This window comes from Elaeis guineensis, chromosome 11 (assembly GCF_000442705.2).
Source record: "Elaeis guineensis isolate ETL-2024a chromosome 11, EG11, whole genome shotgun sequence".
NCBI lineage: Eukaryota > Viridiplantae > Streptophyta > Magnoliopsida > Arecales > Arecaceae > Elaeis > Elaeis guineensis.
In genome coordinates, this window is record NC_026003.2 from 1,324,780 (window position 1) to 1,340,143 (window position 15,364).

General features: G+C 43.3%; 1 protein-coding gene across 1 annotated transcript; it reads left to right on the forward strand.

Moving 5' to 3' along the window:
• Positions 1-2,435: 2,435 nt before the first annotated feature.
• LOC114914642 (vacuolar-sorting protein BRO1-like) lies at positions 2,436-8,561 on the forward strand. Its single transcript, XM_073245873.1, has 3 exons — positions 2,436-2,512; positions 2,584-3,304; positions 8,338-8,561. Exons 1-2 carry the CDS (start codon positions 2,436-2,438, stop codon positions 3,302-3,304), a joined length of 798 nt encoding a protein of 265 aa, XP_073101974.1. The 3' UTR covers positions 8,338-8,561.
• The last annotated feature ends 6,803 nt before the right edge of the window (positions 8,562-15,364 follow it).

Genomic DNA, 15,364 nt, shown 5'->3' on the forward strand with positions numbered 1-15,364 from the left:
ACCTTTCTAGTTTTTATTATTATTTGTCATATTTATCACCACTACATGATAATTGTCCTTCTTAGTTTTTCAAACGGTTGCTTTATTTTCCACTCCCTTCTTTTCTATTGATAAGAACATGAAGCTTAACTACAAAAGTAGAACTACAAGTAAAATAAAACTGAATAGAGGAGAAAGATGAAGCGTAAGTGTTAAGGAAGTCAAAGGTGAACAAAAATCATATGAGTTGGGCACTATAGGCCATCATATGGAGCGGACTTGGTAGTTCATCATATTTCCCTTAATACTAATCATAAAAAATAAGTCTAAAAGTTAAAATTTTTTTTTACTAATAAAGTTATTAAATGACATTCTTTTTCTTTCTCATTTTTAGTATATACTTTGAAGCGATGCATACTACATGACCATATGATATATACTAAATAAATTAATCTTAAACAAATCAATATACACCTACAAATAAATTAATATATAATTTTTAGAATATAAAATTTATCAATTACAATATATAGCTAGGTGATATATACTGTAAGCTTTTTTAATATATATCCAGCAATAATCCAATACACATCTACAGATAAATTGATACATAGTTCACCAAACTCAGTATTGACTAGTACACAACATATAACCAATAGATACATACCTAGTAAAACATTCATGCAACGTCCTATTTTACATCTCTAAGTCAAGTGATACATGATTTTCAGAATATAGCACTCATCAGTATGCAGCACATGACTAAATAATATATACTAGATGATTTACTAATGCATACTATAAGCTTTTTTGATACACACTCAGCAACGATCTAATACACATATATAGATAAATTGATACACAGTTGATCGAACTTAGTAATCGCCAGCATGCAGTATATGGTCAGTTGATATACACCTAGTAAAATATTCATCTGATATCTCAATATACACCTCTAAGTAAAATGATAAACAATTTTTATGAATTTTTAAGTGCAAAGATCAGAGAAAAAAGAGAAAATTGGAAGAGGAGAAAGAGACTCAGGAAGACCTTATAGATAGAAGAGATAGTGCGTGGAATTTGAAAGAAAAGAAAGAGACTTGAGGGAAAGACCTTACAGATGGGAGAAACGGAGTCATGAGAAAGATAATGGATGCAGAAGTTTGATGAGGAAGAAAGAGGATATAGACGGCCATGAAAAATCTCACTTCGGCGTGCATTTTATTTTATTTTATTTATTATTTTAGTTATGGAGCTAATAGACTTTGTTAGTAGGAGAAATCTTATCCTTATTTGACCTTTATATTTCTTCTTTAAGATACGAAAAAAAAAATATGACATCAAATTAGACCCATCCCACATGATGGCCTATAATACCCGCCCCACATGATTTTTGTTCATGGAGGATAGTATAGTCCACGAGCATTAGCTTCCAATAGTAGGGTCAGCTCTGGATGAATAAGATCTCCCTGTGAAATATTAAAGGCTCTTCCAATAGCAGCTAACAAGTTTGCCACAACGTTCCCCTATTTTAGAATATGACAAGTAGTGGAATGTCGAAAAGAAGTCAACCGGAAAATATCCTGTAACAAGGGAAGATTAGTAGTCTGCTGAAACTCCGTTCAAAGCCACTAAACAACAGCTAGAGAATCATCCTCTAGAATAAAATATGGGGTGGCAAACTTAGAAGTCTTCCCAGGCTGCCCGAAGTTCTGTACAGGGGATAGAGGAAGAGTAAAATGCATGGGCTCTGACACAAAGTAACCCACCAAATTGATCACGAACAAGGAATCCAACGCAGGCAAGCCCATTCTTGACAGAGCCATCAAAGTTTGCCTTTAACCAACTTTGAGGAGGGGGTGTCCGATCCACCGGCTGTGGTAATTGAGTGGAGCTACTAGAGCTGCAAGCATCTTAGGGCCATGACTTGGATAAAGCTTCAACTTGCTCAGTCACCAATCTAATGGGAGAAGTAACAATGCTGTTCCAATCAAACCTTGATTTTCCAGCAAAATAAAGATACCAGCCACAGTAAGCCACGAGCTTTATGAAATAAATTTTGATGTTGAAGCAGAGAGTGCTGCATATCCTCAATGGATTCCAACACACGCACCTTCATGGCCAACGACCTCCAGAACAAAATGCCAGGTATATATAGCAAGAGAGCAATGACATAATATGTGATCCAAATCCTCAACAACTTCCCATGCACAAATCACAACTCACTTGATTCGTTAGCAACAAACCATGCTGCAAAAGAAAGGATTTACAGGGCAGCCGACGCCAAAGAATTTCCCACCTACGCATCCCGACTCTAGACTGAAAATTTCAGCTGTTTGCCACTCCGTTCTTCGCTACCTGTATTTCTTTCAATTTTTGAACATTTTTTTCGTTTCCGCGAGCTCACAAAAAAACTATACGCGTGGAGCCATCCAAGTCTCCTATACGCATCACCGATGGACGGCCAAGGTCTCACTGTAACACGAAGTCTGGGTCCTGACACCGCGCAGCCTCGTTCCTCCTCCGTCTTGCAGTAAAATCTCCCCATTTCTTAAATCCTGCTCGTTTCTCTGTGTCTTCCCTTGTCTCAATTTGACCAAAAAGTAAAAGAGGAAAGATTCAAAAGAAAAAAAAAAAAGAAAAAGAAACCAAGACGGTGATCCATCCATTCAGCACCTATGGCATCTCCGGCGGTGGTGAACGTGATGCTTGCGGTGCACGAGAAGAAGACGGCGGCGGCGGACCTATACAGCCCCCTGCGGCAATACATCGCCACCACCTTCTCCGAGCGCGAGGCCCAGACCAACGAGGACGACCTCCAGGCCGTCCGCCAGATGCGCTCCGATCTCGAGAACCCGTCCTCCGCCGCGACCTCCTCCAGCACTACTTCCGCGCCCTCGCCCTCATTGAGCCCCGCTTCCCCATCTCCCGCGACGGCGCCCACGTCCACTTCCTGGCCTTCACATGGCACGACGCCTTCAAGCCCTACAAGAAGGTCTCCCTCCCCTCCATCCACCTCGAGAAGAGCGCCGTCCTATTCGATCTCGCCGTCGTCTACAGCCAGATCGCACTATCCACCGATCGATCCTCCGCCGCCGGGCTGAAGCAGGCTTGGCATTCATTTCAGGCCGCCGCAGGGGCTTTCGCGTTTGTGCGCCATCACGTGGCTGCCAAGGCGGTTGCTGCTGGGGCGACGCTGGATGTGTCTCCCGAGTGCGCCTCCATGCTCGAGCGGCTCATGCTTGCGCAGGCGCAGGGGTGCTTCTTTGAGAAGGTTGTTACTGATGCCAAGCCTCCCGGGCTCTTCTCCAAGGTCGCTAGATAGGTAGGCAAACACCAGTTCTTTGCCCTTTTGCTTTTGGAATGATCATTACTGCTTTGTTTTTTTTTTCTTGATTTCTTGTTGAATTAATGGGAGAAGAATGGCGATTCTTTTGCTAGCGATTTGGTTTAATCGATATCATGCCGGTTTGAATCCCTAATGCAACCAGTTATCCACTTTATATTCAATTTGAAATAGGGCACCTATTTCTTTCATCCTTCACTCAGGGTTTCGTGAATATGAGTTATTGAAGTCTTTATCGTGATGAAATCAGAGCGATAGACCAGAAAAGGTTGCAGGGATTTAAAGCTTTTGTCTTTTTTTCTTTCTCCTAGAGATTTTTCTGCAATATTGTTCCAGCCTTATGAGAAATATGTGCTGCACGTTATTGGTGAATTTTTGAAATTCTGCATCAACTATTAGTAGCAGTTTTTAAATTCTCTCCCTTCCCTCTTCAGATCTCTCATGTTTTTGCCGAAAATCTCACTTTATTCAGAAACTTTATAACTGGAACTGTAGGTCAGTCAGAACACTTGTGACCCTTGCTGAAGTTTAACAAGCTCTGAGATTATGTCATAAAACCTTGTGGTGTTTGGTGACCGTTGTAGGTTGGTCTGTAGCATGAGGAAGCTTATGCGGCCCTTAATGCTCCTCCACTCGACCAACACTTTGACCGGACATGGGTCTCCCATGTGCAATTAAAGGCAGCCCAATTTTTTGCAGAGGCTTGCTTTAGATATTCCTTAGAGCTTCGTGACAAGGAAGAGATTGCCGAGGAAATAGCCAACAGATGTTTTTATTAAAAAGAGCCAGATGTTCAACTCATTTTCTCTATTGTTAGAATCGTACAAGTCACGAGTTGACTCGTACGATTCGCGACGATTCACAGCATGATCGAATCGAACCAAAATAGTGAATCGAAAAATAAAAAGAATCGTACCTGAATCGCAAGTCCATCGGTTGAATCGTGCGACTCGAGAGATTGTTCGATACCGTCGAGTCGGAAAAGATAAGTTCTGATGGTGGTTATTCGCTGTTTTTGGAAGTCAAAGAGTTAGGAAATCAAAATAGAAGTTAGATTTTGGCAAAATCTGCTTTCAAAATTGGTTCGCACAAGCAAATTAAAAAGATTTCTCATCTTTGAACTTCTATTCGGATGTTTCTCCATCTTATCTGACTGCTTCAAACCTTTGAAGACTACGGCGAGAAAAGGAAGAGATCACATGGGGAAGAGGAAGCCTTGAAGCTTTCGAAGCATCCCTGCAACTTTGCCATAGGTCCGATATGTTTCTTTTTCCCATTGCTTTCTCTATTTCTCTTCACGAAAGCTTTTTTTTTTTATTTTTTTGATCAAACTGAAGCCTTCTTCTTCTTCAATCTCTCTGTTTCTCCCCCGAAACCCAAAGCTTTTATATATATATATATATTAGACCGAAGCCTACTTCCCAATCCCTTTGTTTCTCCCCTATTTCTCTTCCCTGAAGCCACCCAAGTCCCTCTATTTCTTTTCCCCAAAGCCACTTGTGAATCCCTCTGTTTCTTTTCCCTGATGCCACTTGCGAACCCTTTTTTCTTTTTCCGATCGGATCGAAGCTCTCTCTGGGTTGTGGCCCCTCTTTTTTTTTTTAGTCGGACCTTCTCTCGAAGCTTCGAAGCCGAGAGGGGCAACTAGAGAGTTGTGGTCCCATTCCGGTCCCATTGCCACCAACAGCCACTTAAATCCTCATCAAAAAAAATAAATAAATAAAAACAGTAGTAACAGTAAGATTAAGTTTTTTTAGCAATTTTTTTAATAGTTTTTATTTTTAATAGGGATTGACTTACATACTTTACAATAGAATTGTGTATTATTATTTTATTGAATAATGGCACCTAGAAAAAAAATCTAAAGTTGTGGATCCCACTTGGAATCATTGTAAAAAAATTGATGATGGCAAAAGGGGTGATGGAAATCGATTATTTCTTGTATGCAATTATTGTAATAAGAGTTTTTGGGGAGGAGTGAATAGAATGAAAAATCATCTTGCGGGTATACATAACAATGTTTCTCCTCGTACTTAAGTTCTTGAAGAAATTCAGAATTTTTTTAAAAATTTATTGGGGAGAAAGAAATAGAAAAAATTTTTGGTGGTGATGTTGAGTGCTTTTAAGTAGACGAGCCAAATACAAAAATAAGGAAGGGAACTATGAATTCATTTGTGATGAAAGGAAGAGAAAATGTATGTAAACAACGAACAATGAATGAAATTATAAAAAAAAAAAAGAACCAGTGGTTAGAGATATTTGTAGATTTCTATATGGACATGCATTGGCATTCAATTTGGTCAAAAAAATCCTTTATTTGCTCAAATAATGAAATCTATTGAGGAGTATGGGAGGAGATTGAAACTCCCTTCTTATCATGAAGCTAGAGTTACTTTTTTGAAGAAAGAGGTAGAAAGTGTTAATGAATATTTGATAAAATATAAAAATGAGTGAAAAAAAATGGGATGTTCAATCATGTCGGATGGTTGGATTGATGAAAAAAGTCGGTCTATTACTAATTTTCTTGTGAATAGTCCAAGTGGGATGGTGTTTCTCAAATCATTGGATACCTTTGATGTTAGTAAGGATTCAAATAAGTTGTTTGAATTACTTGACAGCTTAGTAGAGGAGATTGGAGAGAAAAATGTAGTTCAAGTGGTGATAGATAGTGCCTTTGCTTATGTTGGCACGGGTAGACTCTGAGAAGAAAAGAGAAAGCATCTTTTTTGTCTCCATGTGCAATCCATTATTTAGATTTAATACTTAGTGACATTGGAAACAATTTGATTTTTTTTAATACACTTGGCAAGGCAAAGCAAATTACAGTTTATATTTATCGTCATACTTGGGTTTTTAGTTTGTTTAGAAAATATTCTAAGAACAAGGAATTGACAAGACCGGCGGTTACTAGATTTGTAACATCCTATGTCACTTTGAGAAGCATACTAGACAGGAAGATTGCTTTAAAGGCTATATTTGCTTTAGAGGAATGGGCAAGGAGCACTTATGCATGCAAATTTGAGGCTAGAAAAGTTTAAAAAATTATATTGAGTGATAACAGATTTTGAAAAGTTATAAAATATTGTTTGAAGTGTCTTTCCTTTGATAAAAGTGTCGAGGCTTGTTGATGGAGATGCAAAATCGGTTATGGATTATATTTATGAAGAAATAGATAGAGCAAAGGAACAAATTGACAAAAATTTCAACAATGTTAAGAAGAGGTATGATCGGATTTGAAAGATAATTGACACTCGTTGGGATTTGTAACTCCATAGACCACTCCATGCGGCAGCATATTATCTTAATCTCAAGTAAGTCATATTTTTTTTAATTTATATTATTTCATTAATAAATTTTATTATTTTAAATTTAAATTTATATTTTGATTCTTGACCTTTAGGTTTTAATGTGATCCTAATTTTAATGTCAATGCTGAAGTAAAAATTGGATTATTCAAGATAATTGAGAAGATGTATCCAAATATTGAGACAAGAGTCATCATTGAATCACAACTTGAAAAATTTAAGAAGGCCGAAGGTTTATTTGAGATGGACATGACGGTATCAACAAGAAAAAAAAACAATCAGGTAATTATAATTTTAATTTTATGAATTCATTTTTATTTGTCTAATTTAAATTTAATTTATCTTATTTTATTTGTCTAGCTCTATGATGGGAGAGTTTTAAAGAACAGTGCAAAGAACTTCAAAGACTAGCAATTCGAGTACTGAGTCTTACTTGTAGTGCCATCGGATGTGAAAGAAATTGGAGCACATTTGAACATATTCGTTCCAAAAAAAAAAGAATCGTTTGGAGCAACAAAAGTTGAATGCCTTAGTATTTGTCAAGTATAATATTCAACTTGAGATGAGACACCAAAAAAGACAAGAAAAGGAGGAGACATATGATCCGATATACTTATCAGATATGGAATTGGATGATGAGTGGATAACTGAACAAGAAGAGCCATGCATACCGGATGATGTGTCTTGGTTGGATGTAAATAAATGTTTTAATATTGATGAGGGACCTAATAATAGAAAAAAGAAGAGAGGTATGCAAATTATTTTCTAATTCTTTTTTTTAATTCTTAATTTTTTAAACAATTACATTATTTTCTTATTCGGCTTTGTTGATTCTTAAAATATTTTAGTAGGACCAAGAAACTTAAATGTTGATAGTAAAGATAAAGGGAAAGAAAAAGTTATTGAGGAAGATATTGAAGTGACAGAAGAAGATGAAGATAATGAGGAAGAAAAGAAAGAAGAAGAGAATCAAGAGATGATTATGCTTGACGACGGCGACGATGACGATGGCAACGATGACGACGATGGCTGTGGCAATGACGACATTAGCCTTGGGGATGATTATGATGACTGAAGATTCTATTTAATTTTTTGAGTGAATAGTGAATTAGTAATACTCCATATTTACTTTTAATTTATGTTTTGGACTTAGTATTTTAAACTTACCTATACTTTTTGAGTGTTCATTGATTAATAGATGGGTATACATTTTGATTGTACTTTTTATTACTGAATCTTACGATTCGAGTCGTGATTCGAGTTAAGGCATGGGTGATTCACGAGACGAATCCCGATTTAACAACTTTGCTCATGTTCAATAAAAGTGAAAATATATTAATTGGCTCTAATTGCAGTTGTCACTGCATAACAATGGCTTGTAGAAATAGCCTGCGGTTCCAACTTATAGATTTGCTGGGCAGGCCCAAGCCTGATAGCTAGGTCTGCGGGGATTGAGTTTAGACCCAGAACTTAACCCAGCCCATTCCTTTTTATCTTTCTGACTAATTAAACTCTATCGCTTTTTTCTGTCGCAAGAACCCTTGATGCTACAAAGTACCAAGTTATAATGTTGTTCTAACCTTATCATTCCACTTGCAGCCTATTGCTAGAAAATGATGATTTTGCTTTTTCTTTTATGAATCCTTTACTTTGTTAATGATTTTTTGCTGTGCCTTCTAAACTAAGCTATCTTTATTTTTTCTGCAGGGCCAAAATGATGAATTTGCTGGTGTTTTCAATCTAGAAGACTACAAAGGTGTTTCATCCTTTGCCTGTTTTTCTTTTTCTTGAGGAGATCCTTTACCTGTTTTCCTAGTTGCTTTGGATATGGGATTATTTACATTCTTCAACTGACATAATAAAGGATTTCTTTGAAAAAACATGAAGCATGACTGGCTACAGATTGTATTATGCATAGTTTTTTTCCCCTAATATTTGCTCTTATACATTTTTACTTATTTCATTTGTTTAGAACATTTGATGGATTGCCCTTGATTGGTGGAAAGGTTCTAGTTATTTGGGTATTTAAACTGTAAATGTCTTATAATTATTGGAAAGCTGCATATCCATATATGCAGTTTTTCCTCAGTTTTATGACAACATTTCTGGTTTATTTTCTCTTATTAGTCCTAAAAGTTATTCACTACCAAAAAGATAACTTCTGTTTTACTTAATCTGTCTAGATACTAATTGGCGTGTATTTTAAGTCAGTTTACTGTGAGTTAGTCTGGGACTCAATTGCTTGGTGTATTTCTATAATAGGAAATCTGCAGCTGCAATAGCTTGATCTCCAACCAATCGTTTATGATTCCAATAAACTAGCTACATAAAAGGACTTAAATCATTTTTGGGATTACCAATGTCAAGTGGTTTTTTCTTTTTTTTTTGACTGAATACTGTTGCTCATGTTAATTATTGCTTTAATAGGAGAATTTCTATGCATATGACTTGTTTCTTTGCAATGTCCTCAATTTTTTGAGTTTAACAAAAAAACTGGTGGAACATGATTATTGTGGGGTATAAAATATCCCCAGCCGAAGTTCGTGTCAGGAGTGATCCGTCAGGGATTCTACCGACGTCCGACCTTCGGCGACATCTTTCTGAACCTTTCCGGCCATCGAGCCTCCGCAACATTCCCAAGTTCTGCCGACGGATAAACTCCCACCAGTATCGACCGGGTTCTCCACGACGGACGGACTCCACCCAAGTTTCTGCGGTGGTCGACCATCTTGTAGTCTTCATCCGGACTCCTACGGGAGCCGAACTTCTTCCCCAAACTCCGGCTGCAGGTAGCCTTCATCCAGACTCCTATGGGAGCCGGACTTCTTCGCCGAACTCCGGCTGCAGGTAGTCTTCATCCGGACTCCTACGGGAGCCAGACTTCTTCCCCAAACTCCGGCTGCAGGTAGCCTTCATCCGGACTCCTACGGGAGCCGGACTTCTTCCCCAAACTTCAGCTGCAGGTAGTCTTCATCCGGACTCCTACGGGAGCCGGACTTCTTTCCCAAACTCTGACTGCAGGTAGTCTTCATCCGGACTCCTACGGGAGCCGGACTTCTTCCCCGAACTCCGGCCGCAGGTAGTCTTCATCCGGACTCCTACGGGAGTCGGACTTCCGCCTTGAACTCCTGTTGCAGGTAGACCTCATCCGAACTCCTACAAAGGCCGGACTCCGAACTTCTACCGCAAGCGACCTGCTCCGAGCTTCTACTACAAGTGGCATACTTCAAATTTCTACTACGAGCGGTCCGCGCCGGATTTTCACTGTAAGCCTTCACCCGAGCTTCCATTTAGGACGAATTCCTTCCAGATTTCTCTTGCAGGCAGGCTTTGGTCGAGATTCCTCAACAAATGATCCCCATCCGGGCTTCTACGGAGATCGGACTCCGACTGAACTTCTGTAGCAGACAGATTTCGGACGAACTTCTACGACACACGGAATCCAGTAATCGGACCCCTCCAGTGGATGAACCTCTCCAGCGCTATCCGACATCCACTGCCGAATTCTGCATGAAACCGAACTTCATCTACGAAAAGCCTCTGACAGAGCTCCTACAGCAAATGACCCTCGCCTGCAGTATTAACGCCCAAGGCACCCAACGGTAGAAGGCTCGCCAGCAACATCCGAGCTCCTCTCAGATGGATAGCTACCTCTCTCCGTCAGACACCTCAACCGAGCTTCAGCCGATGGGTCTGGATTCCCTGGCAGGCCACAGTAATGGCCACAACTCTGCTCCACTCCCTGCGATGGATTCCGTGCGGCTTCACCGCTCCCTGGCAGGCTATAGTAATGGCCACGACTCTGCTCCACTCCCTGCGATGGATTCCATGCGGCTTCACCGCTCCCTGGCAGGCCACAGTAATGGCCACGACTCTGCTCCACTTCCTGCGACAGATTTCGTGCGGCTCCACCACTCTCTGGCAAGTCACGACAACAGACACTGCTCCACTCCCCGCAACAGACTCCTCGTGGCAGGCCACGGTGATAGCCACGACTCCACCCCACCACTCTTCGTAACAAACTCCTTCTGGCCCCGAACGGCCCACTACCAGACAGTTACAAACGTCGCTATCAGTCTGTTGCACCCTCCGCTTATAAAAAAGGGACCCCAGATACGTTATTCTCTAAGCTCTAATTTCTATCTCGAAACTCTACTAAAATTTTCGTTCGAGCACTCCATTCTTGTTGAGGCAGAGAACTGACTTGAGCATCGGAGGGTCTTGCCGGAGCACCCCCAACTCCAGTTTAGACTTTCTTTGCAAGTTCCGACGGTGACCGCGATTCTCTCGACTCCAGCTTCTCCGACGCCGGCGGATTTTTGCACCAACAGGATTGACGCTAGAGGAAGGGGCTGTGTCTTTGCAGTACCCTTGTTCTTAAAGGAGCGCTCAATGGGACTGCCTCGGGTCATCTTCTCCGACATCCTCTCCTCCTTCACTAGATCTTCTCTCGATGCCTCCCCGTAAAGCATCCACTCGGCGATCCACGGCCTCCACGGCCAGATCTCAGGCTCCGGCCTCACCTCCAATTTTCCAAGCTCCTCCTCCTCCGACAACGGTGGTTGGTGCGGAGTAATTCGACCTACTGGTTCAGCAGGTCAGAGGCCTCGCTGAAGCGGTGCAGGCCATGCAGCAGCAGTAACAGCCGCAGGCGTCGGTGCGACTGGAGAGAATGTCATCGAAACTCCAAAATCCGGTGGTAGGATGGGCTACTTGGGCCAATCGCCCCGTCTTTCTTGGAAAGATGAATCTGAGGGTGGAGAGCCCTCAGTCAGATCACGATTATACTCCTGAAGATCTCTACCTCCATTCTGCCAGAAGACCCTCGAGACCCATAGTCGAGAGGATTTCCTAGACCGAAGGCTCCAGGAGATGAACCGGTGGATCGAAGAACTCCGCCATGCTTTCCCCACCTATGGTGAGGATATTTATACTGACCCTCCCTTTTCTCAAATGATCATGCAGGAATCGATCCCGCCAAACTTCAAGCTCCCTCAATTTGAAAGCTACGACGGGACTTCGGACCCAGTTGACCACCTGGAAGCCTTTCGGACAATGATGCTACTTCATGGCGTGCCAGACGCCATCCTGTGTCGAGCTTTTCCATCCACCTTGAAGGGAGCAGCGAGAAACTGGTACTCGACGCTGAAGCTGGGTACCATCTTTTCCTTCGATCAGATGAGCCACCAGTTTGCGGCTCATTTTGTTAGCAGCTGACGTCTCCGGAGGGGTTCGGAGTCTCTCATCAATATCAAGCAGAGGGAGGGGGAGTCCATTCGGGCTTACGTCAACCGTTTCAATATCACCGTATTGGAGGTCCGAAACTTGGACCAATCGGTCGCGATGGCCGCTCTGAAAGGCGGCCTCCAGAAGAACGATCTTCTATTCTCCCTGAAAAGAAGTACTCCAAGGATTTTGCTGATTTATTGGCTCGAGCCGAAGGGTACGCCCGAGCAGAAGAAGCCTTCAAGATGAAGGATGAGGAGACTGTGAGAGAGCGGCAGGTGGGAGACTCGAGTAAGCCCGCAGTCAAAAAAGGGCCGAGAGAAGCTCGGCCACGTTCTCGAACTCCTCCTGGGCACAAGCGCGCCAGACTCCTCCCCGAGCATGCAGGCAGAGAAGCCCGGACCACAAGGTTCGGCGGGGCTCTCCCCCAGGAAGATTTCGCAGCTATGCCCCCCTCAACGCATCAAAAATCCAAGTGCTGATGGAAGTCAGGGAGCAGCTCCCAATGCCAGAAAGGATGCGCACACACCCTGAGAAGCGCAATCCTAACAAGTTCTGCCTCTACCATCGTGACCACGGCCACGACACAGAGGAATGCATTCAACTCCGAGACGAGATCGAGGAGCTCATCAGACGAGGTCGGCTCGACAGGTTCATTCGACGCCGGCCTGAGGATAGAGAAGATCGGCCAAGGGCCCTGCCGCAACCTGAGCCGTCGAGGAGGGAAGAGCAGCCCGAAGATCGACCTCCAATTGGGATCATCAACTCCATCTCTGGAGGACCTTGATGGGGAGCAGACCTTCTACAGCCCTGAGATTTGAAAAACCTGTAAATGTATTACGAGCAGCTTCGCTTTAAATCAAGATTCCTTTCAGATTCGCACATCTTTTTCTTTTGGCATGGACTTGTAATGACAGGGGATAACCCCTTCAGACAACGAAAACAACACCTAATATGGACGAAATCGAAGGCCCGATTATTTTTAGACCGGATGGGGGGAGAGGCCCTACAGCGCTCGTATGCGCCCCCACAGCCATGTTAGGGACAGGAGGAGAACCTCGCCCTAACATGAGTAAGGTCGAAGGCCCGATTATTTTTAGACCGGATGGGGGGAGAGGCCCTACAGTGCCCGTATGCGCCCCCACAGCCATGTTAGGGATAGGAGGAGAACCTCGTCCTAACATGAGCAAGGTCGAAAGCCTGATTATTTTTAGACCGGATGGAGGGAGAGGCCCTACAGCACCCATATGCGCCCCCACAGCCACGTTAGGGACAGGAGGAGAACCTCACCCTAACATGAGCAAAGTCGAAGGTCTGGTTACTCTGAGACCGGATGGGGGGAGAAGCTCTGCAACGTCCATATGTGCCCCCACAGCCCTATTAGGAGCAGGGAAAGAACCTCATCCTAATCTGAGCTGAGATCAACTGCATCAGAAATAAGGGAAGAACATCGTCTTGACACCAACTAAGGTCCGGCCATTCGAGACCTGATAAAAAAGAAGAGAACCTTCTCGACGGCTCTTCTACGCTACCGCGACCCCATAAGAAACCAGGAGGAACCCTTGCTTAAAAGGAAGAGGGAGATGTGAAGGAAAAGCAGTGGACTACAACGAAAAAATGAAGGCCAAACTATATCAAAGACACAAAGACCTCATTTTTGTGAAGTAGGAGAAAGAGAAAGAGAGATCTACAGTCACGAACGAAAAGGCGAATCAACACGGCAAGGCCTAAGAACCTTCAGACGAGGTCAACGTCGAACAAATCAAAAAACTCAAGAAATTCGATAATGACGACCTGATACAAAGATGAACAAGGAACCTTCGGACAACATCGACATCACACGAAATAAAAAATGAAAGAAGTCCGGCGGACGACAATCCAACACGACGTGCAGGCAAGGTAACAAAGATCTTCCTTTCATTTCATTAGCAAAGTGTGCGTTACAGAGCCCAGAAGGCTAAAAAAAAAAAAAAAAACAACAACAACAACAAACAAACAAACGGCAAAAGAAGACACATAGAAGGACGAAAGGCCAAAAAGAGCCCTAAGGGGGCCCGGCTTCCTTCGACTTCGAACTTTCGGCTTCGACCCTCATCAGGGAGTGTCTTAAGCTCTCGACTTCTTCTTCCAATTCTTTCTCCCTCATTAGCATCTCCATATACCTCCAGTGAAGCCGCTGGCTTTCGTTCTCCGCCTCTCGGTACCTCTTTCTCAGGACCTCAAATTCTGCCTCTGCGTCCTCGACTACCTGCTGCTCGTATACCAACTGGATCTTCAATTGCTGCAGCTCGGCCTTCTCCTCCCCAAGGGCGACAGATAGCTCTTCTACGGTTCCTCTCAGGGATTGGAGTTCATCGGGATCCCGAACAGGAGCAAACGGAGCTCCTTCAGATAACTGTCTTTGAAGGCGGGTAATCTCGTCGGTCGCCATCCTGAGCTTCCCCCTGTAGTCGTCCACCTGCTTGCACCAGCCGGCCCGGTATGCGTTATAGTTTGCCTCGGCATCCTGGAGCTGTTGCTGAAGGTCGGAGAACTTCTTCGACCATTCTCGGTCGCAGTCAGCCCGAGTCGAAAGCCAGGACGAGCTTCCTTCCAACTGGCTGATCCTCTCCTGTGCAGCCAATAGCTCCGCTCTGAGAGAGCTGATCTTGGAAGCTTGAGCCCAAGATCGGTCGCTGGCGTGCTTCTTATGTTCCTCGAGCTTCTTCTCAAAGTTTGCTTTCCTCCGGCTGTACTCCATGATCCCCTTCACGTGGAGGTTCTGAAAGTAGGTGGCCTCCGCAGTGGCCTCAGAGTGGCTCTCCCTCAACCTGCGAAGTTCGCCATCCATCTCCTTCGATTTTTTTATTAAATGACGAACTTTCTTCCTCAGATGTTGGATCGTGGACTTCAGCAAAATTTTCTGTGGCAAGGGAAGCGCTTCAGCAGGACACTGCCATCGGGAGACAAAAGCGTCAAGGTGCGTCTCATTGCAGAAAGAAAAGAAAAAAGAGTGGAGAAGCCCTCCATAAGGAGAAACCCAATTTTATTGATTGAATATTTCTTAAAGATAAAAGAGAAAAGAAAAATTGCAGTAAAAAAAAGTACAAAGTCAGAGGTCTCAGACCTCTGAAGTAGGAGTTGGGGAGCTCGGTGTTCTTGGAAGGGGGGCTGCGATGGCAGCGGCAGTAGGAGAGGGCCCGACTTCGTCTTCAAACGCCTCGTCCAAGAAGCTGAGATCGAGCTCAAAAAATTTTTTGACCATCTTCTCTTGACAGAGCTCGAACCCTTTGATGAACGCATCTTGACCGAACTTGACGTTCAGGTCCTTCATCTCCGCAGAGGCCTTGAACTCCTCCACCGCTTGGACCCTGGCCTCTGAGACCAGAATCAAAATCTGCTCTGTCAAATTGGCTACCTCGGCCTCCGCCTTCCTCACCATCTCCTCCGAGGCCTGCTTTTCTTTCTCAAAGGCCTCTCGGAGGTTGGCTACCTTGGCAGCCTTTTCCTTGAGGCGGGCGACTTCGGT

Bases quoted from the DNA above. Each gene is read 5' to 3' on its own strand.
- LOC114914642 (XM_073245873.1), top strand. From the start codon at position 2,436: ATGGACGGCCAAGGTCTCACTGTAACACGAAGTCTGGGTCCTGACACC. The intron at 2,513-2,583 runs GTAAAATCTCCC...TTGACCAAAAAG, and splicing joins CGTTCCTCCTCCGTCTTGCA to TAAAAGAGGAAAGATTCAAA.